The following is a 25,808-nucleotide window of genomic DNA, read 5'->3' as shown; positions in this document are numbered from 1 at the left end:
CCAGTGTGTATTCCACACCGTGGGCCAGAGTGGTGGTCAGACATCTCAGACTTGTAGTAAAATCTCATGATACAGTGTAGGCAGGGCAAATTTTGTTACCCACGTTATAACAGACGAGGAGGTTCATGGTCAGCTAATTTGCCCCAGATCTTCCTGCCTCCAGAGCCTGAGCTCATTATCAGAAGACAGTCACACCCACGTTTTGTTTGGCTTAAAGTTTCTGTCAACAGGGAAGGACCGTGCCAACAACTTCCTACTAGAAGTGGGGGAACCACTGACCATCTTAGGCGAGGAGGAGCTGGGGTCTGGTTGCCTGAGCGTTGAGCTGACGCAGCTGCTGCCCACAGGGTGCGCAGGCCTGCCTCCCTCCCCGGAAGGCTGTAGCAAGGTGAGTGCTAAGTGACTGCTAAGCTAGGGCACTCACGGCCTCACACAGGGACCAGCACACATGCCTCCTGGCAAGCCACATCCGGACCTTAGTGTCCCTCGTCGCTGTCATTAAAACAGCAAACCATAAAAATAAACGAAAACAACTGTCAGCTGCTGTTCCAATCGCCAGTAATGGTGGGCTGTAATTCAGACCAACCCTCCTGCTAAAAATAAGATGAAATACCGAAAATATCTTTTGAAAAGCAATGGAGAAGCTTCTGCTTCTGCTAATGATGGGAGAAGAACTCCTGTTTCATCCAACCCTGCCACAAATGACAGCTATACATTCTCAACAAAATACAGAAGCAACCTTAAGGCCGCATAGGACAACCAAACTCAGGAGAAACTGGAGGGGAGCTGACAGTTGGAAGGGAGTGGCACCAAGTTAGTGCCCACTTTTATGGCTTTTTGCCTGAAGACAGGCCCCAAGGGGCACTGTGTGGGGTAGTTAAAACTCTGGCCCCACAGCCTGTGTACAAACTCCGCCCGACGCTATGGCTTGTAAATACACACCCACAGAGCAGACTCCAAGCAGCGGCTAAAAGAACTAAAGGGAAGTTCTCAGCGGCTGCCCGCCGCAGAAGAGCCAGAGTTTGAAGTATGAGTTCAGCCCAGTTGACTGCCTACTTTAAAAGTGTTCTTCAGGGGAGGCGGGTAGGAGCGGGAGGTTCAGGAGGGAGGGGACATACATATACACACCTATGGCTGATTCGTGTTGAAAAAATACATGGAAATAGAGTTTCTACAGTGTATTATTAACAATAGCCAGGCTGTAATTCAGAATCACTGTACATATGAAAAGACAAGAGAAAGATCCATACTCCAGGGAAAAGGCTATTAGTGGAAACTGAGATGACCCAGATGTTAACATTAACACTCAGAGTTTTAAATCAACTATTACCATTCATTTGCAGCAACATGGACGGACCTAGAGGTTATCATACTGAGTAAAGCAAGCCAGAGAAGGATAAATATCATATGTCACTGATAGGGGGAATCTTAACAAAGGGTACAAATGAACTTACTTACAAAACAGAAATAGTCGCAGATATAGAAAACTTATGGTGCCAGGGTTGGGGGAGGGTAAAATTGGGAGATTGGGATTGATGTATACACACTGCTGCTGCTAAGTCGCTTCAGTGTTGTCTGACTGTGCGACTGCATAGACAGCAGCCCACCAGGCTCCTCTGTCCACAGGATTCTCCAGGCAAAAATACTGGAGTGGGTTGCCATTTCCTTCTCCCCATATACACACTATTGGATATGAAATAGATAATAAGGACCTACTGTTACAGCACAGGGAACTCAGTACTCTGTGGTGACCTATAGGGGAAGGAAATCTTTTTAAAAAGTGGACATAATGTATAAGTGATTCACTTTGCTGTACAGCAGAAAGTAATACAACATGGTAAAACAACGACAATTTTAAAAAAATTAATGAGAGAAAAAAGATTGTAAACATTGATCTAACATAAACATCTAACATCAGTCTAAAGTGAGAGTGTTATTTGCTCATATGTGTCCAACTCTTTGCTACCCTTTGGACTGTAGCCTGCCAGGCAAGAATACTGGAGTGGGTTGCCATTCCCTTCTCCAGGGGATCTTCCCGACCTAAGCATCGAACCCGCGTTTCCTGCGTTGTAGGCAGATTCTTTACCAACTGAGCCACCAGGGAAGCCCAACATCAGCCCTAACATAGACATAATTGCAGTCCCAGCATGAGAAGAGAATTGGGGCATTTTTTTTCAAAGATGAATGGCTGAATTTTCCCAAATTGGGGGATAGTTCAGGAATCACAGCAAACCACAGGTAGGATAAATATAAAGAAACCCATTCCCAGAGACTTCTTAATTAAACTTAATGATTATAGAATCTAAAAACTGAAAAATCTTGAAAGCCAACAAGATAGAAATGGCATATTATATGAGGAAACAAGGTTTCAATTATAAGAAATATCCCACAACTATACTACAAAAAAACAACATTGAATTGTATACTTTTAAAGGGTGAATTATATGAGAATTATATATAAACTTACCCTAAAAGGACCCCTCTGTCTTACTCTTCTGGGTCACTCATACTGGGGAGGAGCTGTATCAAAGGGCTGTGATGTGAAATCTTGGAGCGGATCCTCCAACCCAAGTCAGACCTTCAAACGACTCAGCCCTGGCCAGTATTTTCACTGTAATCTCACACGAAACCACAAGCCAATTCTGGATTCCTGACTCATGGAAACTGTGGAAGACAAGCATTTACTGCGTTAAGTCACTAAGCTGTGGGGTAGTTATGGAGCAATACAAAATAAAACTGGCGATAGTAAATGTGTGGATTAAATATTAAAAAGGCTTGTCTCCATTTCTTTAATGCATATAACAGCAAACATTTCTGACATCGTCTGGTAGACACTGTATGTGTTGTATGCTGTATAAAGATGAAATACCTATGACTTGGCATAAAATGTGTGCCCTCCCCCATACAGGACCCTATGCATCTGTCTCTCTGGCTGTTCCTGAGTTAATCTGCCTGTCACAACCTGTGTCCATTGATGGTGAAAGAATTTTAAAATATGATACACAGTGGAATACTACTCAGCTATAAAGAAGAGAAGTGATATTCTGCCATCTGTGACAGATGAATGGGCCTTGAAGGGAACACACGGTTGAGATTTATTAGTGCCAGCAGATCTTGACTCTTCAGGCAGATGGATAATGTGCGGGCTGAGGAATAGCATCTTGAGTTCACAGGTTCAGGAAAACTTGTCTGATTATCATGTAAGTCTGGGGGTGAGCTTTTCCTCCCAATGCTAATTCATCACACTGATCTTATCAAGTATACTACTAAATGAGATGCTAAAGAAATTAGCCTCTAACAATCTTGAGATGCTCCCCTTTGTTATCTTCCAACTGTTTTATTTCCCTCTGTCTTAACTACTTAAGTATAAATAATTATTTTTATGGAAGATAGAATAATAGCTTCAAGCAAAAGAAGATGTGAGGTTCATAATATTAAAGAAATGTATGGCAGCTATCACACAAGGTTGGAAGAGAGGAACATCAACATTCTTTATTACATATGAGGTAATATATTGTTTGAAAATAAACTGTGATAAAGAAGCATACTGTAAATCCTAGAGAAACACAAAGTCAGCCAGTGAAGGAGACAAAATGGAATCATAAAAATAATCCAAAAGAAGAAATGAGGCAAATAGGAAACACAATGCAGGAGGGTGGATATATAACGAAACATAAATATTCACATTAGACTACTTATATTTTAACACCCCAATTAAAAGGCAGAAGTTCTCAGATGGGATTTTAAAAGCAGGGTTCAATTATATGCTACTTTTGAGAAACCAACTTTAAGCATAAAGACATAAAGATTAAAAGAGTGGAAAAACATTTTCTTGCTAACACCAATCATTAGAAAGATGGAGTGGCTATACTAATACGAAAATAGATTTCAGGACAAGGAATATTATTGAGACTAAAGCAGATCCCTCCATAATAATAAATTGGTTCATTTATCTGAAGTACATAATAATCCTAAATGTTTATGTAGCTAATAGTAAAACTTCAAAATATTTGAAGCAGAAACTGATATAAATAAGAAAAATAGTCCAACCCACAAGTATGGTTGAAATTTCAATACCCCTCTCTCACTAATCCATAAACGAAGTAGATAGAAAATGAGGAAGGACATAGAATTAACGCAGTCAAACTCCTTGACCTAATTAACATTTATAGAACATTCCAACCAGCAATAGCAGAATACATATTCCTTCCAAGTGCATGAAGAACATTTACCAGGATACACCATAGTCTGAGCAGTAAGATAATGAGAAAGTACTGAAACAATACGAAGTATGTCCTCTACAACAAAACTAAAAATAGAGAAAATCCTCAAATATTTGTAAGCTAAATAATGCACTTCTAATTCCCAGGTGGCACTAGTGGTAAAGAACCCACCTGCCAGTGCAGCAGACATAAGAGATGGGGGTTCGATCCCTGGGTCAGGAAGATCCCTTGGAAGAGGCCATGGCAACCCACTCCAGTATTCTTGCCTGGAGAATCCATGGACAGAGGGCCTTGGTGGGCCCCAGTCCATAGGATCACAAAGAGTTGGACGTGACAGAAGCAACTTGGCACAAATAACTCACGGCTCAAAACAGAATCACAGGAGAAGCTAGAAAAAAATACTTTGAATGGAAAGAAAAACATGACATGTCAAGCTTGTGGGATACTGCAAAAGCAGTGCTTACAGAGAATTCACATATGTGTGTGTCTGTGTGTATGTATATTGTACAGATTTTTTTCTTTTGGCCACCCAGCTTGTGGGAGTCTTAGTTCCCCAACCAGGGATCAAACCCCAGCCACAGCAGTGAACGTGCCAAGTCTTAATCAGAAGACTACCAGGGAAATCCCTGAAATGGACAAATTTCTTGAAAGATTAAAACTACCAAAGCTCAGTGAAGTGGAAATAGATAACCTGAAAAGCCCTAGATCTATTAAACTAAATTTCTAATTAAAAACCTTCCTACAAAAAAACTCCAGGTTCAGATATCATCAATTGTGAATTCTAACAAATATTTAAGAGAAATATTATCAATTCCGCCCATGGGGTTGGAAAGAGTTGGACACGACTGAGCAACTAAACTGATTATCAATTCTAAACAAATTCTTCCAGAAAATTAAACAAGGAAATACTTCCTCTATTAGGGAAGCATTTCCCTGGTAACAAAACCAGACAGATGGCTGCAACATCAGAAAACTACAGATCAGTATCCTTTATGAACCTGGACATACAAATCCTTAAACTTTTGGCAAACTGAATCCAGCAACATATAAAAAGGATAATGTATCACGACCAAGTGGAGTTTATTCAACAAATGCAGGTTTGGCTTAACATTCAATTATTCAGGGCTTTCCTGGTGGTCCAGTGGTTAAGAATCTGCCTTGCAAAACAGAGGACACAGGTTCAAGCCCTGGTCCGGGAAGATCACACATGGTGTGGAGCAACTAAGATGGTTCGCCACGACTAATGAGCCTGTGGTCTTGATCCAGCATACCACACGCTGCAACAATGACCCCGAGTGCCCTGGAGCCCGTGTTGTGAGCCCACACTCCATAACGGGAAAACCAGCACACCATATACTTTTTAAAAAACATTCATATCAACAGACTAAAGAAAAATTGCCGACACCCAAAAGGCATTTAACGAAATCCAACATCCATTCATTTTCAACGGTTTTGGCAAACTAGCAACAGAAAGGAACGTCCTTGTTTGCTAACAGCACCTACAAAAAATGAGTTATGCTTCATATCTATAGTACTGATACTATGTATAAAATAGATAATTAATGAGAACCTACTGGGAAGTCTATTCAGTACTCTGCACTGATCTAAAGGGAAGAAATCCAGAAGGAGAATATACGTGTACATACAGCTGATTCATTTGCTGTACAGTAGAAACTAACAACACTGTAAGGCAACAATGCTCCAATAAAAATTAATTTGAAATACAAGAGTCATACTAAATGTTGAAGGAAATCAACAGAAAATAGGAATCTGAGAAAATGTTATCCTGGAATTCATGTTTCTGGATGTGCACAAATAAGTGTTTCTCATGGTTTCCATCAGCATTGCCTTAAATCAGTCAACTATATAACTGTTACCATCAGATGTTTTATCTTATACATAGTTGTACTTGTGTTCTGGGAAAAACTTAGGCAGCATTAATCAGGGGGTAGTGTGAAAAATAGGAAAGTGAAGGTCAAGTGACTGGCAGTAATCCAGGAGGGAAAAAGTCATTTACTAGAAGAGAAAGTTCATATTCGACCAAAAAGATAAATCCAAACGCTTGTAAGTGACTCAATTCCAAAGTAAAAGAGAAAAGATACAGCAAGCACACACACGTGAGAAGGAAGGCCGTGACAGTACACTCAGAAGAGCTGGAATTCAGTAACAAGCATGAAGCACAACAAAAGTTTCACAGTGTGAGGACCATACTCCACTCAGTATTTCATCATTCAGCTCAAGCTGTGAACCGGCACGATTTTCAGAAAGGGGAATGGGGCTGGGGGGGTGGCACAAATATGGACTGCCCATAATTTCAAATATTTGGTAACAGTCTCAGGCATTACTACAAGAATTAAATATAGAAATCTTAAGATCTGACATCGTTATGAACCTTAACTGTCAACATATCAAACTCTAAGAAGAAAATGCAAGACAAGAAACTGATAGAAATTAAAACGTGGTTGAAGAATTACATAATCTCAGTCCTGGACAAGTCAAGTAGGGATTGAGGAATAAAAGGAGTGTGCATTAAAAAAAAAAAAAAAAAAAGTGTGCATAGAAAGGAAAAGCTCATCATGTCTGAGCCAGGTCAGTGCTCTCCCCAGCTCCACCTCTGACAGCTATGTCCCTCTACACAGCCGGACGAGCCCCGCTACCCCCATGACTAACCAATCCATCACTGAGTCCTGTCCACTTAACCTCCTGAATGCCCTTGGAATCTGTCCATTTCTCTCCATCACCTCTGTCTCCACTCTGATACCAGACACTAGGGTCTTGCCCCTAGATTATGACAGGAGCCTCCTAACTCACTCTGACAAACCTCCCCTTCCACCTCCCATCACCTGCTCTGCACCCCACAGCCAGAGCCATCTTTACAAAATGGAAACCTTTTACCACTCTGCTGGGTCCACGAGCCAAGGACTTGCCCTTGCTCTCAGGGTATGGCAGAAATCCATCCTGCAACCCTCAGGGCCGTGTCCACCATGGCCCTCCCTGCCTCTCCAGCTCCTCTCACACCAAGTATCACTACTCCGTCCTCTGGACATCCTTCCACTCCTTCAAGACCAGGCTCCTCTCCCACCTCTGGGCATTCATCTGCACCAGCCATATCCTGGACCTGGACTGCTTACCTCCGGCTCTGTCTCACTAAGGCCAAGTCATGCTTCAGATCTCAGCTCACCTGTCACCTTGCCAGGAAAGCCTTCTGTGACCTTCCATTCCAGCTCAGATGCCTCTGTGTTATGCCCCCAGAGAGCACGGCTCCTTTCCCGTGCAGGACTTCTCCCATTGAGGCTATTATCTGGTTAATGTCTGCCCCCACCACGACCTCCACCACCAGCCTATGAGAGTTCTGAGTAAAGGAATCCTGCTTTTGCTCACCTACCATTTCCCCCAGTGGCCTGCACAGTATCTCAAATATAGTAGGTGCTGCAATAAACATGGGAGCCGTAAATGAACCTGAATCAAAGTATCAATACTTATTAGATTGATCTGATTCAACTCATTTACTGTCACAGAAAACATAGCCTTCTTAGTTTCCCATGGAATAGCAATGGAAACTGATCATAAGTTAGACCCTCACAAAATCACATATTCTGTAATGTGCAAACAACTGATTGCTTTCTCTCCAAAGCACTAGAATATGCTAGCATAATTGCTTTGGAATATCACTAGAAACACATAGGAAAATTAGAAACAGCAAGGGCATAGACTTATTCACTGCTGTATCGCCGGCACTTAAAATAAGTGTTGATACATATTTGCAAATGAACACAAAAAAACATGGACATGAAATTGACAACCCCCCAAAGAGTAGGATGGAGAGACAAGAAGGAAGATAGGAGAGAAAATCAGAGGTTCAATCAAGAAGGAATAATCAGGAATTTTAGAAAGAAAACAGAATAAAATGATCAAAGAAATAATGTAATTTTCTAAGAAGTTGAGAACATGGATCTCCAGATTGAGAAAGCCCACAAGCACCCAACTAAATGGATAAAAAAAAAAAAATGTGACATACACATACACACAATTGAATACGGCTCAGCCATAAAAAGGAATGAGATAATGCTATCTGCAGCAACAATGCTGGATCTAGAGACCATCATACTAAGACGGAAAAAAACATACATATGCTATCACAGGCAGATCTAAAATATGACTGATGAACTTGTTTATAAAACAGAAACAGACTCACAGACATAGAAAACAAACTGCTGGTTACCAAAGGGGAAGAGGGGCAGACAATTCAGGAGTTTGGGATTCACAGATACACTCTACTATATATAAAACAGAAAAAGAACAAGGACCTGCTGTACAGCACAGGGAACTATGTTCAATATTATGTAATAACCTAAAATCAAAAATAACCTGAAAAAATGTATATTCACACATATATGTATGACTGAATCACTTTGTTGTACACCACAAACTAACAACATTGTAAATCAAATATAGGTCAACTTAAAAAAAGGAAAATCACCCACACCCAAAATGACCACACATCGCCTTAACATTGCAGACACTGGAAACAGAAATGCTACAAGCTTTCCTAGAGAAAATAAAGGTCACCTACAAACATTGGAGAATCAAAAGGACTCTGCATTTCTAAGTCGTGTTCAACTCTGCAACCCTATGGACCCTAGCCTGCCAGGCTCCTCTGTCCGTGGGATTCTCCAGGTAAGAACATGGAGTGGGTTGCCATGCCCTCCTCCAGGGGATCTTCCTGACTCAGGGATCAAACCCACATCTCCTATGCCTCCTATATTGGAAAGCAGGTTCTTTACCATTAGCGCTGCCTGAGAAGCCTAAATGGTAAAGCCTAAATGGTAAGCCTAAATGGAAGCTACGAGACAATGGATACCTTTAAAATTCTGAAGAAATATAGAAAACTAGAGTTCTACACCCAGCCAAACATACAAGGGGTTAATAAAGGACAGAATAAACACTGATACACAGGAGTTGCTTTTGCTTTTTTGGCCACACCATGCAGCTTGTGGGATCTTGTTCCCTGACCAGGGATTCAACCTGGGCCCCAGCAGTGAAAAGTTCCTAGTCCTAACCACTGGACTGTCGGAGATTTCCTGAGAATTTATCTTTTAAATGCTTATAATTAAATGAAGAAAAGTCTCAAATTACCTAAGCTTCTGTCTTAAGAAAGTAGAATACAAAGACCACAGTCAGCACAAGAGGAAATAACACAGATAAAGGCACACAAATCAATGAAATCAAGTACAGAAAAACAATAGAGACAGGGGTTAAACCAAAAGCCAATTATTTGAGAAGATCAAATTAAAATTCATAAACATCTAGGGCTTCCCTGGTGGCTCAGTGGTAAAGAATCCACTGGCCAATTCAGGAGACATGGGTTTGATTCCTGGTCCCGGAAGATTGCACATGCCACAGAGCAGCTGAGCCACAGCGCTACAGCTCCTGAGCCTGTGCTCTTGAGCCTGAGCCCCGTGACAGGAGAAGCCACCACAATGAGCAGCCCACACGCTGCAATGAAGAGCGGTCCCTGTTTGCCGCAACTAGAGAAAACTTCCTCACAGCAACAGAGACCTAACACAGCCAAAAATAAATAAATGTTAAAACTTATTTAAAAAAATTAATCTTCAAAATACACAGCTTATGCAGCTCAATACCCACCCCCCAAAAAAAACACAACCCCATCAAAAAATAGGCAAAAGACCTATTTTTTGCCTTAAAAAAAGTCATTTTTCCAAAGAGGAGATACAGATGGCCTTTTTGAGGCGCATGAAAATATGCTCAACATCGCTAATTATCAGTAGAATGCAAATCAGAACTACAGTGGGGTACTACCTCATGCCAGTCAGAACAGCCATCACCAAGAAAATCTAAAAACACTTAATCTAAAAATCTAAATGCCGGAGAGGCTATGGAGAAAAGGGAACCCTCCTGCACTATTGGTGGGAATAAAATGGATCCAGGCACTATGGAGAACAGTACGGTGATTCTGGCTCCGGCGGGTAAGGGGCCCAGAGCCCGGCACAGCACATGGCCGTGAAGGAGCCACCTCGTGGGATGGCGTTCAGATTGGACACTGCCCAGAGGCAGCCGGGGGGGAGACACTGGAATAGCCTAAAGGCACAGCTGAAAGGCCAGCTGAGGAAGTGCTCTCATAGGATGAGTGCTGTCCATCCGGATGGGACTGTTTTATTAAATCAGAGGTTTCTACTAGTTCCTTCCCCCAAAGGAAGGACACAAGGCTCTTGGCTGAAACAGAGAAGGGCAACAGTGGCCCCACTCCCATTTCGCCACAACTCTGGGCTCTGCAGGGCTGGACGGCCCTGGGACCAACAGCCCGGATCCTATCGTGCTGCAAGCTGCAACTCCCGCCAGGACACGGTGGCTCCTGCTGCCTGAGGACGGGCGGGAGCAGAGAGGAACTGCCACGTGGGTGGGGGTGACCCTCAGCAGGCGGGGGGACGGGAGACGACGTGGGTGGACCTCAGGTGATCCAACTGGACGCGGCTGGTCTCCCCTCACCCCACCACAATGGCCAACAGACATGCAGAACCCCCGCCGGAGACGCACGGTAAGTGTTCAGAGGCTTCAGAAAGGAAGGTCTGGGCTGCTCGTCCAGGCAGGCCCCCAGCGCCTGCTCGGGTGATGGCCGGGGGGTGAGAGGAGTTTGAAACGGACAGTGGGGAAGGGTGAGGATGAGCACACTTCAGGGTGTCCCCTGAGGAAAGAGGACCCACGGAAACCACGGGGTTGCAGCTCCCCAAACCTGTGGAGAAACGGAACTGAACACATGCCTCAAAGCCCTCCGATTTCAAGGAGGATCCTTGACCAAGAGCCCCAGCCACTGCGGAGCTTTGAAACCCACCCTTCAGTCTGTGTCGAGGCCATGCCTCCCACGGGCCTCCCCCCTGCTGAGAGCACAGGACATCAGGGATGCTGAGGCAGGCTGGTTGCTGGGGGACCCAGGACGCCTCTGAGCCAAATTTGGTTTGAGAACTCCCTGGCAGCTTTGCGGAAGCTTCCTGGGAGTGCACGGCCGTCTCGGGAGCTTCTGTCCACCCTTCTCTGCTGCTCATCTTCCCTGGAGTCCTTGCAGCCTTGACCAGCTCTTTCCTTGTCTCTCTGGGTATTTCCCCAGATAACCCACCCCCACCAACCCGGCACATTTAGTCTCACCCTGGTGTCCCTTCTTGAAGGTCCTGGACCAACACAGGAGGCCTTCTGAAGGGAAGGTACCAAGAAAAACTCAGAACCTATAGGACAAGTGATGTGTGTGAATATGCAGAAAATAGAATCAGAAGAGCTGTTTCCTTCTGATGCAGAGATGGGAAAACTTAGTGACAGATACACAGAGCTAATGAATGGGAAAATGAGGCAATTACTAACTCCAGGAAAAAAGAGCATTGTTTTAAAAAAAAAAAAAAAAAAAGGAAATCACAACTTGGTTCAGTGTGACAAAGGTTGACATTGAGTACTAGCTAAGCCAGGAGTGGAGTCGGGAGCTAGACAGAGAATGTGAGGGAGAGGGTTGGGAGGATGTTTTGGGGAAAGAGTGCTACAATTTCAACCTTTACAACTGGGACACGAATAAGGAAATTCAAAAATTATAAATCGAGAAACGGACTAGGAGACTTCTCTGGTGGTCCAGCGGCTAGGACTATGTGCTCCCAAGGCAGGGGGCCTGGTTCGATCCCTGGTCAGGGAACTAGATTCCACATGCTGCAACAAAAGACCCCACGTGCCACAGCTGCTGATGAGGGTAAAAGAAGAGCGGCAAAGCTGGCGTGAAATGCAATATCGGAAAAACCAAGATCGCAGCATCCAGTCCCATCACTGCATGGTAAACACAAGGGGGAAGTGGAAGCATTGACAGATGTTATTTTCTTGGGCTCCAAAATCACTGCAGCTGGTGACTGCAGCCATGAAATTGAAAGGCACTTGCTCCTCGGAAGGAAAGCTATGACCAACCTAGACAGCATATTAAAAAGCAGCAGAGACATCACTTAGCTGACAAAGGTCCATACAGTCAAAGCTATGTATGTATGTACAAAGTAGTCATGTATGAGGAGAGTTAGACTATAAAGAAGGCTGAGCACTGAAGAATTGATGCTTTTGAACTGTGGTGCTGGAGAAGACTCTTGAAAGTTCCTTGGACTGCAAGGAGATCAAACCAGTCAATCCTAAGGGAAATCAACCCTGAATATTCATTGGAAGGACTGATGCTGAAGCTGAAACTCCAATATGTTGGCCACCTGATGCAAAGAGCTGACTCCTTGGAAAAGCCCCTGATGCTGGGAAAGACTGAGGCAAAAGGAGAAGGGGGTGGCACAAGATGAGATAGTTTGGTAGCATCACTGACTCAACGGACATGAATTTGAGCAAACTCCAGGAGATAGTGAGGACAGGGAAGCCTGAAGTGCTGTGTCCGTGGGATTGCAGAGTCAGACCCGACTTAGCGACAGACAACAACAACAAATGCCACAACTAAGACCAGATGCAACCAAATAAATAAATATTAAAAAAACAGCCTAAATGGAATAAATATGTAAACATCAGCATTCACTTATTTTTAAAACGCATATGTATATCAGTACGGAGCCAATCTGGGAAAGTGAGAAGGTGAGACAGGACACCGAGGGTTTTGTTTTGTTAGAAGACTTGCAATATGATTTAATCTTTGCATATTGTATTTTGGGAAAAAATTACTATAAAATGAAAAAGTATATGTCAAAACCTGTAAGTTACACCTGTGAAATTTTAAATCTACATAAATGGTCTGTTTTCTGGGGAAACAGAAATTAACAGAATTTATCCTAGAAGAAGCAGGGGGGCAGAAAAAAGGACTAGACCAGTTAGTCTAGAACAAATTGAAAAAACAGTTAAGAACCTGCCCTCTGAGGGAAAAGACCATATGATACTATAAAGGAGGGTCCATGTCATTATACACTTGTCCAAACTACGTAACACCAAGGGTGAACCTTGATATAAACTCTGGACTCTGGGTAAGTGTGTGTCACCCTAGGGCCGTGACTAGTGACAAAGTCCCCATCTCGTGGGCACGGTGACGATGGTGGAGGCTGCGAGTGTCGCGTCGGGGGGAGGGAAATGGGAAATCTCACTACTTTCCTCCCCATTTGACTGGGAACCTAAAACTGCTCTCAAATAAAGTCTTAGGTTCAGTTGTGCTTGCGGTTTGTTTGTTTGTTCATTTTTTACCACTAACTGCCTGTTCTCCTTTGCATGGCCCTGCAATAAATCTTTCTCTGCTCCAAATAAGAATAATGATAATAGGACTTCCCTGCCCTGATGGTTCATGGGTTAAGACTCCATGCTTCCAATGCAGGGAGGGCAGGTTCGATCCCTGGTCAGGAAACTAGATCCCACATGCCATGCCGTGAGGCCATAATAATAATAAAGTCTTAAAACTGAATTTTAAAAAAAGACCTGCCCCTTGCCCTGAAAAAGGCATCTCAAAACAAGGGTCAGCTGAGACATGGAGCCGCTGGAATTGTCCCTCTTGTGAGCAGGGGAGTAAATAGGTAGAACTGCTGTGGAGAAACAGTGCCCAGTAACCCCTAAACATATCCGTGCCCCGTGACTGGCAATTCCACCCCACCGGGCGTACATCCAACACAACTGAGAGCTGTGTCTCAAAAGACACAGGCAAAAAAATGCTCATATCTGCATGACCTACATGAAAAACTAGGAACCACCTAAAAACCCATCAACGGTAGAATGCATAAACAGCTCATGGCATATTCACGCAGTAAATACACAGCTTGGAAAAAAGAATAAACTGCTCACCATACTTTGACATCACAGATGAATCTCACAGACAGTGCTGAGTGAAAAAAGACTCCAAAGAGTCCACATTGTACCGTAATTTCATGAAGTTCAAATGCAGGCAGAGGTCATCTGTGGTATAGAAATTAGGTTTTGGTGGTGGTGGTGGTGTTCAGATGAAGTGGTTTTCACTTTTAAACCAACCGAACACATTTAATATAAAAACCTGAGGAGGGAAAGGCTACCCACTCCAGTATTCTGGCCTGGAGAATTTCATGGACTTTATAGTCCATGGGGTGGCAAGGAGTCGGACAGGACTGAGCGACTTTCACTTTGGTGGCCCAGGGGTAAAGAGTCTGCCTTGCGATGCAGCAGGCATTGATATCTGGTCAGAGAACAAAGATCCCACGTGCCTTGGAGAAACTAAGTCGACTCACGACAGCTACTGAAGCCTGAGCAGTCTCGGGATCTTTGCTTAAAGATCCTGCCTGACATGACCAAGATCCTGAGAGCCACAGCTAAGACCTGACACAGCCAAATAAATAGTCATTTTTAAAAATCCACAATTATCTCAAATGCTATTAAAACATCCCTCCTTGGACTTCCCTAGTGGTCCAGTGGTTAAGAATCCACTTGCCAGAAGACCTAAACAGACATTTCTCCAAAGAAGACGTACAGATGGTTAATAAGCACGTGAAAAAATTGCTCAACATCACTTATCATTAGGGAAATGCAAACCAAAGTGAAAATGGGGTATCATCTCATACCAGTCAGAACGGCCATCATCAGAAACTTGGCAAACAACAAATGCTGGAGAGGATGTAGAGACAAGGGAACCCTCTTGTACTGCTGATGAGAATGTACATTGATACAGCCACTATGGAGAAGAGTATGGAGATTTCTTTAAAAACTAGGAATAAAACTACCATGCTGCTAAGTCACTTTAGTCGTGTGACTCTGTGCGACCCCATAGATGGCAGCCCACCAGGCTCCCCAGTCCCTGGGATTCTCCAGGCAAGAACACTGGAGTGGGTTGCCATTTCCTTCTCCAATGCATGAAAGTGAAAAGTGAAAGTGAAGTCGCTCAGTCGTGTCCGACTCTTAGCAACCCCATGGACTGCAGCCTACCAGGCTCCTCTGCCCATGGGATTTTCCAGGCAAGAGTACTGGAGTGGGGTGCCATTGCCTTCTCCATAAAACTACCATATGACCCAACAATCCCACCACTGGGTATATACCCTGAGAAAACCACAATTCTAAAAGACACATGTACCCCAATGTTCATTACAGCACTGTTTACAATAGCCAGGACATGGAAGCAACCTAGATGTCCATTAACAGATGAATGGATAAAGAAGTTGCGGGCGGGGGGAGGTGTGTGTGTGTGTGTGTGTCTGTGCGCGCGCAATGGAATATTACTCGGCCATGAAAAGGAATGAATTTGAATCGGTTCGAGTGACGAACCTAGAGCCTGTTATACAGAGTGAAGTAGGTCAGAAAAACAAATATCACCGAAAAATACACATTACCATATGTAAAACAGATAGCCATTGGGAATTTGCTGTGTGACTCAACGAACTCAACCTGGTTCTGTAATAACTTAGAGGGGTGGAAAGGAGGTTCAAGAGGGAGGGGACATATGTATACCTATGTTGATGTATTACAGAAACCAACACAACCTTGTAAAGCAATTATCCTCTGGTTAAAAATAACTTTTTTTTAAAAAAAGAACCAAGTTCAGTTCAGTTGCTCAGTCGTGTCTGACTCTTTGCAACCCCATGAACCACAGCATGCCAGGCCTCCCTGTCCATCACCAACTCCCAGAGTTCACCCAAACTCATGTCCGAGTCGGTGATGCCATCCAGCCATCTCATCCTCTGTTGTCCCCTTCTCCTCCTGCCCTCAATCTTGCCCAGCATCAAGGTCTTTTCAAATAAGTCAGCTCTTTGCATGAGGTGGCCAAAGTATTGGAGTTTCAGCTTCAACGTCAGTCCTTCCAATGAACACCCAGGACTGATCTCCTTTAGGATGGACTGTTTGGATCTCCTTGCAGTCCAAGGGACTCTCAAGAGTCTTCTCCAACACCACAGTTCAAAAGCATCAATTCTTCAGCGCTCAGCTTTCTTTATAGTCCAACTCTCACATCCATACATGACTACTGGAAAGACCATAGCCTTGACTGGACAGACCTTTGTTGACAAAGTAATGTCTCTGCTTTTTAATATGCTATCTAGGTTGGTCATAATTTTCCTTCCAAGAAGTAAGTGTCTTTAAATTTCATGGCTGCAATCACCATCTGCAGTGATTTTGGAACCCAAAATAATAAAGTCAGCCACTGTTTCCACTGTGTCCCCATCTATTTTCCATGAAGTGATGGGATCAGATGCCATGATCTTTGTTTTCTGAATGTTGAGCTTTAAGCCAACTTTTTCACTCTCCTCTTTCACTTTCATCAAGAGGCCCTTTAGTTCTTCACTTTCTGCCATAAGGGTGGTGTCATCTGCATTATCTGAGATTATTGATATTTCTCCCGGCAATCTTGATTCCATCTTCTTCCAGCCCAGCGTTTCTCATGATGTACTCTGCATATAAGTTAAATAAGCAGGGTGACAATATACAGCCTTGATGTACTCCTTTTCCAAAGGGGGGGAGAAAAAGAGTCCACCTGCCAATGCAGGAGACACAGGTCTGATCCCTGGGCCAAGAAGATTCCACATGTTGCAGGGCAACTAAGCCCGTCACCACAACTACTGAAGCCCCTGCCCTAGAGCCCGCACTCTGCAACAAGAGAAAGCACTGCCATGAAGAGGAAGGTAAACTTCCAAACTCATTCTATGAGGCCACCATCACCCTAATACCAAAACCTGACAAAGATGCCATAAAAAAGAAAACTACAGGCCAATATCACTGATGAACATAGATGCAAAAATCCTTAACAAACTTTTAGCAATCAGAATCCAACAACACATTAAAAAGATCATACACCATGACCAAGTGGGTTTTATCCCAGGAATGCAAGGATTCTTCAATATCCGCAAACCAATCAATGTAATACACCACATTAACAAATTGAAAAATAAAAACCATATGATTATCTCAATAGATGCAGAGAAAGCCTTTGACAAAATTCAACATCCATTTACGATAAAAACTCTCCAGAAAGCAGGAATAGAAGGAACATACCTCAACATAATAAAAGCTATATATGACAAACCCACAGCAAACATTATCCTCAATGGTGAAAAATTGAAAGCATTTCCTCTAAAGTCAGGAATAAGACAAGGGTGCCCACTTTCACCATTACTATTCAACATAGTTTTGGAAGTTTTGGCCACAGCAATCAGAGCAGAAAAAGAAATAAAAGGAATCCAAATTGGAAAAGAAGAAGTAAAACTCTCACTGTTTGCAGATGACATGATCCTCTATATAGAAAACCCTAAAGACTCCACCAGAAAATTACTAGAACTAATCGATGAATATAGTAAAGTTGCAGGATATAAAATCAACACACAGAAATCCCTGGCATTCCTATACACTAATAATGAGAAAATAGAGAAATTAAGGAAACAATTCCATTCACCATTGCAATGAAAAGAATAAAATACCTAGGAATATATCTACCTAAAGAAACTAAAGACCTATATATAAAAAACTATAAAACACTGGTGAAAGAAATCAAAAAGGACACTAATAGATGGAGAAATATACCATGTTCATGGATTGGAAGAATCAATATAGTGAAAATGAGTATACTACCCAAAGCAAGTTATAAATTCAATGCAATCCCTAGCAAGCTACCAACGGTATTCTTAACAGAGCTAGAACAAATAATTTCACAGTTTGTATGGAAATACAAAAAACCTTGAATAGCCAAAGCAATCTTGAGAAAGAAAAATGGAACTGGAGGAATCAACCTGCCTGACTTCAGGCTCTACTACAAAGCCACAGTCATCAAGACAGTATGGTACTGGCACAAAGACAGAAATATAGATCAATGGAACAAAATGGAAAGCCCAGAGATAAATCCATGCACATATGGACACCTTATCTTTGACAAAGGAGGCAGGAATATACAATGGATTAAAGACAATCTCTTTAACAAGTGGTGCTGGGAAAACTGGTCAACCACTTGTAAAAGAATGAAACTAGAACACTTTCTAACACCATACACAAAAATAAACTCAAAATGGATTAAAGATCTAAACGTAAGACCAGAAACTATAAAACTCCTAGAGGAGAACATAGGCAAAGCGCTCTCTGACATACATCACAGCAGGATCCTCTATGACCCACCTCCCAGAATATTGGAAATAAAACAAAAATAGACAAATGGGACCTAATTAAAGTTAAAAGCTTCTGTGCAACAAAGGAAACTATAAGCAAGGTGAAAAGACAGACTTCAGAATAGGAGAAAATAATAGCAAATGAAGCAACTGACAAACAACTAATCTCAAAAATATACAAGCAACACCTACAGCTCAATTCCAGAAAAATAAATGACCCAATCAAAAAATGGGCCAAAGAACTAAATAGACATTTCTCCAAAGAAGACATACAGATGGCTAATAAACACATGAAAAGATGCTCAACATCACTTATTATCAGAGAAATGCAAATCAAAACCACAATGAGGTACCATTTCACACCAGTCAGAATGGCTGCGATTCAAAAGTCTGCAAGCAATAAATGCTGGAGAGGGTGTGGAGAAAAGGGAACCCTCTTACACTGTTGGTGGGAATGCAAACTAGTACAGCCACTATGGAGAACAGTGTGGAGATTCCTTAAAAAACTGGCAATAGAACTGCCTTATGATCCAGCAATCCCACTGCTGGGCATACACACTGAGGAAACCAGAATTGAAAGATGTACCCCAATGTTCATCTCAGCACTGTTTATAATAGCCAGGACATGGAAGCAACCTAGATGTCCATCATCAGATGAATGGATAAGAAAGCTGTGGTACATATACACAGTGGAGTATTACTCAGCCATTAAAAAGAATGCATTTGAGTCAGTTCTAATGAGGTGGATGAAACTGGAGCCTATTATACAGAGTGAAGTAAACCAGAAAGAAAAACACCAATACAGTATACTAACGCATATATATGGAATTTAGAAAGATGGTAACAATAACCCTGTATACGAGACAGCAAAAGAGACACTGATGTATAGAACAGTCTTTTGGACTCTGTGGGAGAGGGTGGGAAGATTTGGGAGAATGGCATTGAAACATGTATAATATCATGTATGAAATGAGTCGCCAGTCCAGATGCGATGCATGATACTGGATGCTTGGGGCTGGTGCACTGGGATGACCCAGAGGGATGGTACGGGGAGGGATGAGGGAGGAGGGTTCAGGATGGGGAACACATGTATACCTGTGGCGGATTCATTTTGATATATGGCAAAACCAATACAATATTGTAAAGTTTAAAAATTAAATTAAATTAAATTAAATTTTTTAAAAAAAGCACTGCAATGAGAAGCCGCAACCAGAGAGCAGTCCCTGGCTCGCCGCAACTAGAGAAAAGCCCACGCAGCAGTGAAGACCCAGCACGGCCAAAATAAATAAATAACAATGCCCCTCCCTTAAAAAAAAACCCTTCAATACACAAATGGCAATCATAACAGCATCCCCATGGCAGCCAGGAGCATGGCGAGGGGAGGGGAGGTTTTTAACTCTCTCCTGCTCCCCTTGCCCACGCTCTGTGACCTGTGCGAGCACGAGGTCTTAGCGGAGGGCAGATCAAAGCCAGAAGAAGCATGGGAATTCCCTGGCGGTCCAATGGTTAGGACTCGGCATTTCCACTGCCATGGCCCAGGTTCAATCCCTGGTCGGGGAACTAAGATCCCTCAAGCGCTGGGGCATAGCCAAAAAAAAAAAGGGGGGGGGGGTCAGCCAGAAGTAGGAGGGGTGGTTCCTGAAACTGATGTTGAGACAGACCAAGCACAGCATGTCCCTCCAAAATGCCATGTCCCCACGTGGCAGCCTCCAGGGAAAGCCAGATCCAGAGGTAGCGGAAGGTGGCTGTGATGGACAGGAGACTCAACCACCATTCCTCAGCATCCCGCTGGCCACATCTTTGGGGAACAGCGCTTTCCGAGGGCCTTCTGAGATTAGTTCCCTCTGTCAACCACAGACATGTGAGCTATCTGCCCGAGGAAAGCCACTTAGGTCTTGGAACAGAGCTCTTATAAGAAGACAGGTCACACACAGGACTTCCCTGGTGGTCCAGCAATTAAAACTCCGTGCTCCCAGTGCAGGGGGCACAGGTTCGATCCCTGGTCAGGAAACTAGATCTTGTATGCTGCAACTAAGACCCGGAGTGACCAAATAAATAATTTAAACTTCTTTTTTTAAAAGAGTCAAGCTTACCAAAAAAAAAAAAAAAAAGACTCACAAGATGGTCACACACACATGTTCCTGCTACATGACCAGCGTGATAACTAAAATGCAGGGCTCCAGAGCAGACATCAGGTGCACATCCTAAGTTTTAATGTTTACATGAAACATTCTGATATCTGATAATCTGCTCCATTGTACCCCTAATGCCCTAAGCCTACACAGTAACATCATTAATCAGGAGGATCCCTTAGACTGCAAGATGAAACCAGTCAATCCTAAAGGAAATCAATCCTGAATATTCATTGCAACGACTAACGCTGAAGCTGAAGCTCCAATACTTTGGCTACCTGATGCGAAGAGCCGGCTCACTGGAAAAGACCCTGATGCTGGGAGGGACTGGTGGCAGGAGGAGAAGGGGACGACAGAGGATGAGATGGTTGGATGGCATCTCCGACTCAATGGACATGTGTTTGAGAAAGCTCCGGGAGTTGGTGATGGACAGGGAGGCCTGGAGTGCTGCGGTCCATGGGGTCACAAAGACTTGGACACGACTGAGCGACTGAACAACAATAACAACAACAATGAACATTCCTTGAGCTTAGTCTCAGAGCTTGTCCGGGTTAGGACCAGGGCTCCAGGTGCCACTGGAGAACAGCAAAGACAGTGAAGCAGGCGGACTGCATGAACTCTCCGCCTGCAGCAGACACGCAGACTGTGGGAAAGCCCTGGGCTCTGCACTGCTCCGTCTGCCTCTGCAGACGCCGCTCCACCCCTGAAGGACAGAGAATCATCCGAGGGAGCCCAGCCCCAAGCCAACACTGCGAAGGGACGACTGTGTAAAGAGTAGACAAGAACAGGTGTAGGAGGACGGTGCTGAGGCCATTCGATGGGGGGAAGGCAGTCTTTTCAACGATGGTGCTGGGAAAATTTAATATCCACAGGTGAAAGAAAGTAGCAGGACCCTTACCTTACACTAGACACAAAAATTAACCCCAAAATAGATCAAAGTTCTAAGTATGAGAGTCCACACTACAAAACTCTAAAAGCTTCATGACACTGGATTTGGCAACAACTTCATGGATATGACACCAAAAGCACAGGCAACGGAAGACAAAAACAGGTAAGTGGGACTTCATCAAAATGAAAATTTTTGTACATCAAAGGACACCATCAACAGAGTAAGAGGACCCTCCCTGGTGGTACGTGGCTAAGACTCCATGCTCCCAGTGCAAGGGTCCCCAGTTTGAGCCCTAGTCAGGAAACTAGACCCCACACGCTGCAACTAAAAATCCTACATGCCACAGTGAGGATGGACGATCACACAGGCTGCAACCAACCCAGGGCAGCCAAATAAAGAAATAAATACAGACAACAACAATGCAAAAGTAAGAAGGCAGTCCACAAAAAGGGAGAAAATATTTGCAAATTACATATCTGATAAGAGATTAATACAAAGAACTCCTACAATTCAGTGACAAATGATCCAGCTGAAAAATAGGCAAAGGTACTGAAATACACATTTCTCTGAAGAAGGTACACAAATGAGTAAGCACACGAAAGGTTGATCAACGTCCAGTGATGAAGGAAATAAAAATCAAAACCACAGTGAGAGACCACTTCAGTCTATTAGGATGGTTATTATCAAACGAACAGCAACAACAACAAAACAAAACAGAAAATACCAAGTGTTGACGAGAACGTAGAGAAATTGAAACACTGGTGCATTGCTGGTAAAAATGGGAAATGGTGTAGTCACTATGCAAAACAGTATTCCTCAGAAAAAGTAAACATAGAATTACTATGAAAGTGAAAGTGAAGTCGCTCAGTTGACCCCATGGACTGTAGCACCCAGGTCTCTGGCATTGCGGGCAGATGCTTTACCATCTGAGCCACCAGGGAATGACTCAGCAATTTCACTTCTGGGTATACAAACAAAAGGACTGAAAGCAGGGAATCAAACAGATATTTATACAATCCACATTCACAGCAGTATTCTTCAGAATAGCTAAAAGGTAGAAACAATCCAAAGTCCATCAATAAATGAATGAACAACATGTGGTCTATTAGGAATTCTCTGGCAGTCCAGTGGTTAGGACTCTCACTGCCAAGGGCCCAGGTTCAATCCCTGGTTGGGGAGCTAAGATCCTGCAAACTGCTCAGTGTGGGGGGAAAAAAACGTCTATCCAAACAAAGGAATATTCAGTTCAGTTCAGTTCAGTCACTCAGTCGTGTCCGACTCTTTGCGACCCCATGAATTGCAGCACGCCAGGCCTCCCTGTCCATCACCAACTCCCAGAGTTCATTCAGACGCACATCCATCAAGTTGGTGATGCCATCCAGCCATCTCCTCCTCTGTCGTCCTCTTCTCCTCCTGTCCCCAATCCCTCCCAGCATCAGAGTCCTTTCCAATGAGTCAACTCTTCACATGAGGTGGCCAAAGTACTGGAGTTTCAGCTTTAGCATCATTCCTTCCAAACAAATCCCAGGGCTGATCTCCTTCAGAATTGACTGGTTGGATCTCCTTGCAGTCCAAGGAACTCTCAAGAGTCTTCTCCAACACCACAGTTCAAAAGCATCAATTCTTCAGTGCTCAGCCTTCTTCACAGTCCAACTCTCACATCCATACATGACCACAGGAAAAACCATAGCCTTGACTAGACGGACCTTTGTTGGCAAAGTAATGTCTCTGCTTTTGAATATGCTATCTAGGTTGGTCATAACTTTTCTTCCAAGGAGTAAGCGCCTTTTAATTTCATGGCTGCAATCACCATCTGCAGTGATTTTGGAGCCCCCAAAAATAAAGTCTGATACTGTTTCCACATCTATTTCCCATGCAGTGATGGGACCAGCTGCCATAATCTTCATTTTCTGAATGTTGAGCTTTAAGCCAACTTTTTCACTCTCCTTTTTCACTTTCATCAAGAGGCTTTTTAGTTCCTCTTCACTTTCTGCCATAAGGGTGGTGTCATCTGCATAACTGAGGTTATTGATATTTCTCCCGGCAATCTTGATTCCAGCTTGTGCTGGAATATTATTTAACCCTAAAAAAGAAGGCAATTCTGATACTCACTACAACACGAGTGAATCTTGAGGACATTATGCTAAGTGGAACAAGCCAGTCACAAAAGGCTAAGTACTGTATGATCATATTACATTAGGTTCCCAAAGGAGTCAAATCCATAGAGACAGAGAGTAGAAAGGTGGTTGTTAGGGGCTAAGAAAGGTAGGGAATGGGGAGGGATTGTTAAATGTACAAAGTTTCAGTTCGAGGAGAGAAGGTTCTGGAGATGGGCAGTGGTGATGGTTGCCCAAAAATGTGAATATGAAACTGCACAGCTCAGGTAGGACTCGAACTCTGGCCAAAACCCACACTGGGACTTGAACCCAAGGGCTGGGATTCAAATCCACTGTCTTTAAATAAGATCACAAACCTGATCTCGGGACTTAACAAAGTTCAGGTTCTTTATGTCTCAGTGTAGAAGGAAACCAGTGAGGCAAAGTGATAAGAAGTGATGAAAGGTACGCAGTTCAGTATTTGCAAATGAAACAACTGACAAAGGATGAATCTCCAGAACATAGAAGCGGTTCATGCAGCTCAAGATCAAAGAAACAAACAACCCAGAACTTCCCTGGTGGTAACAGTGGTTAAGAATCTGCCTTGCAATGCAGGGGATGTGGGTCTGATCCCTGATCAGGAAACTAAGATCCCACATGCAGCAGAGGAACTAAGCCCACCTGCCACAGCCAGAATGTTTGTGCACCTCAATGAAAGAGCCTACAGGCCGCAACCAAGACCCCATACAGCCAAATAAATATTCTTTTAAAAATTTAAAAATGGGCGGGAGAATTAAATAGACATTTCTCCAAAGAAGACATACAGATGGCCATCAAACACATGAAAAGATGCTCAACATCACTAATTGTTAGAGAAATGCAAATCAAAACCACAAGGAGGTACCCCCTCACACTGGTCAGAAAGGCCATTATCAAAAAATTAGCAAACAATAAATTCTGGAGAGGGTGTGAGAAAAGGGAACCCTCTTACACTATTGGTGGGAATGTAAATTGATGTAGCCATTATGGAGAACAGTACAGAGGTTCCTTAAAAAAAAAACTAAAAATAGAACTACCATATGACCCAGCAATTCTACTACTGAGCATATACCCTGAGAAAAGTGTAATTTGAAAATATCCATGCACCCCAGTGTTCATGGCAGGCTTCCTTTTGTGGCTCAGTGGTAAAGAATCTACCTGCCAATGCAGAAGGCTTGGGTTCAATCCCTGGGTCAGGAAGGTCCCTTGGAGAAGGAAATGGCAACCCACTCCAGTATTCTTGCCTGGGAAATCCCATGGGCAGTCTGGTGGGCTACAGTCCACAGGGTCGTAAAAGAATCAGACATGACTTTGTGACTAAACAACAAATGTTTGTTGCAGTGCTATTTACAACAGCCAAGACATGGAAGCAACTTAAATGTCCATCAACAGAGAAATGGATAAAGAAGATGTAATACAGGTATACAGTGGAATATTATGCAAACATTAAAACGGAATGAAATTGGGTCACTTGTTGAGTCTGTCATATAGAGTGAAGTCAGGAAGAGAAAAACATCATATATTAACCCATATATATAGAATCTAGAAAGATGGTACCGATGAACCATCAGCTTGGCAGGGATACATGTGCAGACGTATGGACCCAGAGACTCGTGGACACAGAGGGGGAAGTGGATGGTGGGGCAGATTGAGAGAGTAGCCTTGACATATACACAGGACCATGTGTAAGACAGCCAGCCAGTGGGAAGCTACCGCATAGCACAGGGAGCTCAGCTCAGTGCCCTGTGATGACTTAGAGGGGTGGGGTGGGAGGCGGGGTGGGCAGGAAGTATGTAGACATACAGCGGATTCACTTTGTTGTACAGCAGAAACTAACACAACATAGTAAAGCAGTTATACTTTAATTTAAAACAGAGAGAGACACACATTTCATAGACAGAATTCAAAAGGCAAGAGTGTCCCTGGGAGAAACAAACTTTGCAGATAGGGTGTGGGCCATCTCAGAAGGCAAGAGGCCCTGAAATAGAGGATGGTTAGTTTTTATGGGCTGGCTAATTTCATAGGCTAATCAATATGTGAACCGTGAACTTCCAGATGTTCAAGCTGGTTTTAGAAAAGGCAGAGGAACCAGAGATCAAATTGCCAACATCCGCTGGATCATGGAAAAAGCAAGAGAGTTCCAGAAAAACATCTATTTCTGCTTTATTGACTATGCCAAAGCCTTTCACTGTGTGGATCACAATAAACTGTGGAAAATTCTTCAAGAGATGGGAATACCAGACCACCTGACCTGCCTCTTGAGAAATTTGTATGCAGGTCAGGAAGCAACAGTTAGAACTGGACATGGAACAACAGACTGGTTCCAAATAGGAAAAGGAGTGCGTCAAGACTGTATATTGTCACCCTGCTTATTTAAC

At 43.3% G+C, this 25,808-nt stretch overlaps 1 protein-coding gene across 1 annotated transcript in view; it reads right to left on the bottom strand.

Annotated features, from left to right (window-relative positions):
* Nucleotides 1-2,467: 2,467 nt before the first annotated feature.
* Nucleotides 2,468-25,808, bottom strand: part of LOC147355604 (uncharacterized) — a 31,419-nt gene continuing 8,078 nt past the window's right edge. The window contains exon 2 of the mRNA XM_086348317.1: nucleotides 2,468-2,664. Within this exon, the coding sequence (XP_086204443.1) occupies nucleotides 2,656-2,664 (9 nt within the window). The 3' untranslated portion in view covers nucleotides 2,468-2,655. The remainder of the gene's footprint in view (nucleotides 2,665-25,808) is intronic.

The sequence above is a fragment of the Bos grunniens genome, chromosome 17, assembly GCF_055505025.1.
Source record: "Bos grunniens cultivar Pamir isolate PY7600 chromosome 17, Bosgru_T2T1.0, whole genome shotgun sequence".
Lineage (NCBI taxonomy): Eukaryota > Metazoa > Chordata > Mammalia > Artiodactyla > Bovidae > Bos > Bos grunniens.
This window is presented reverse-complemented; position numbering and strand designations above follow the sequence as displayed.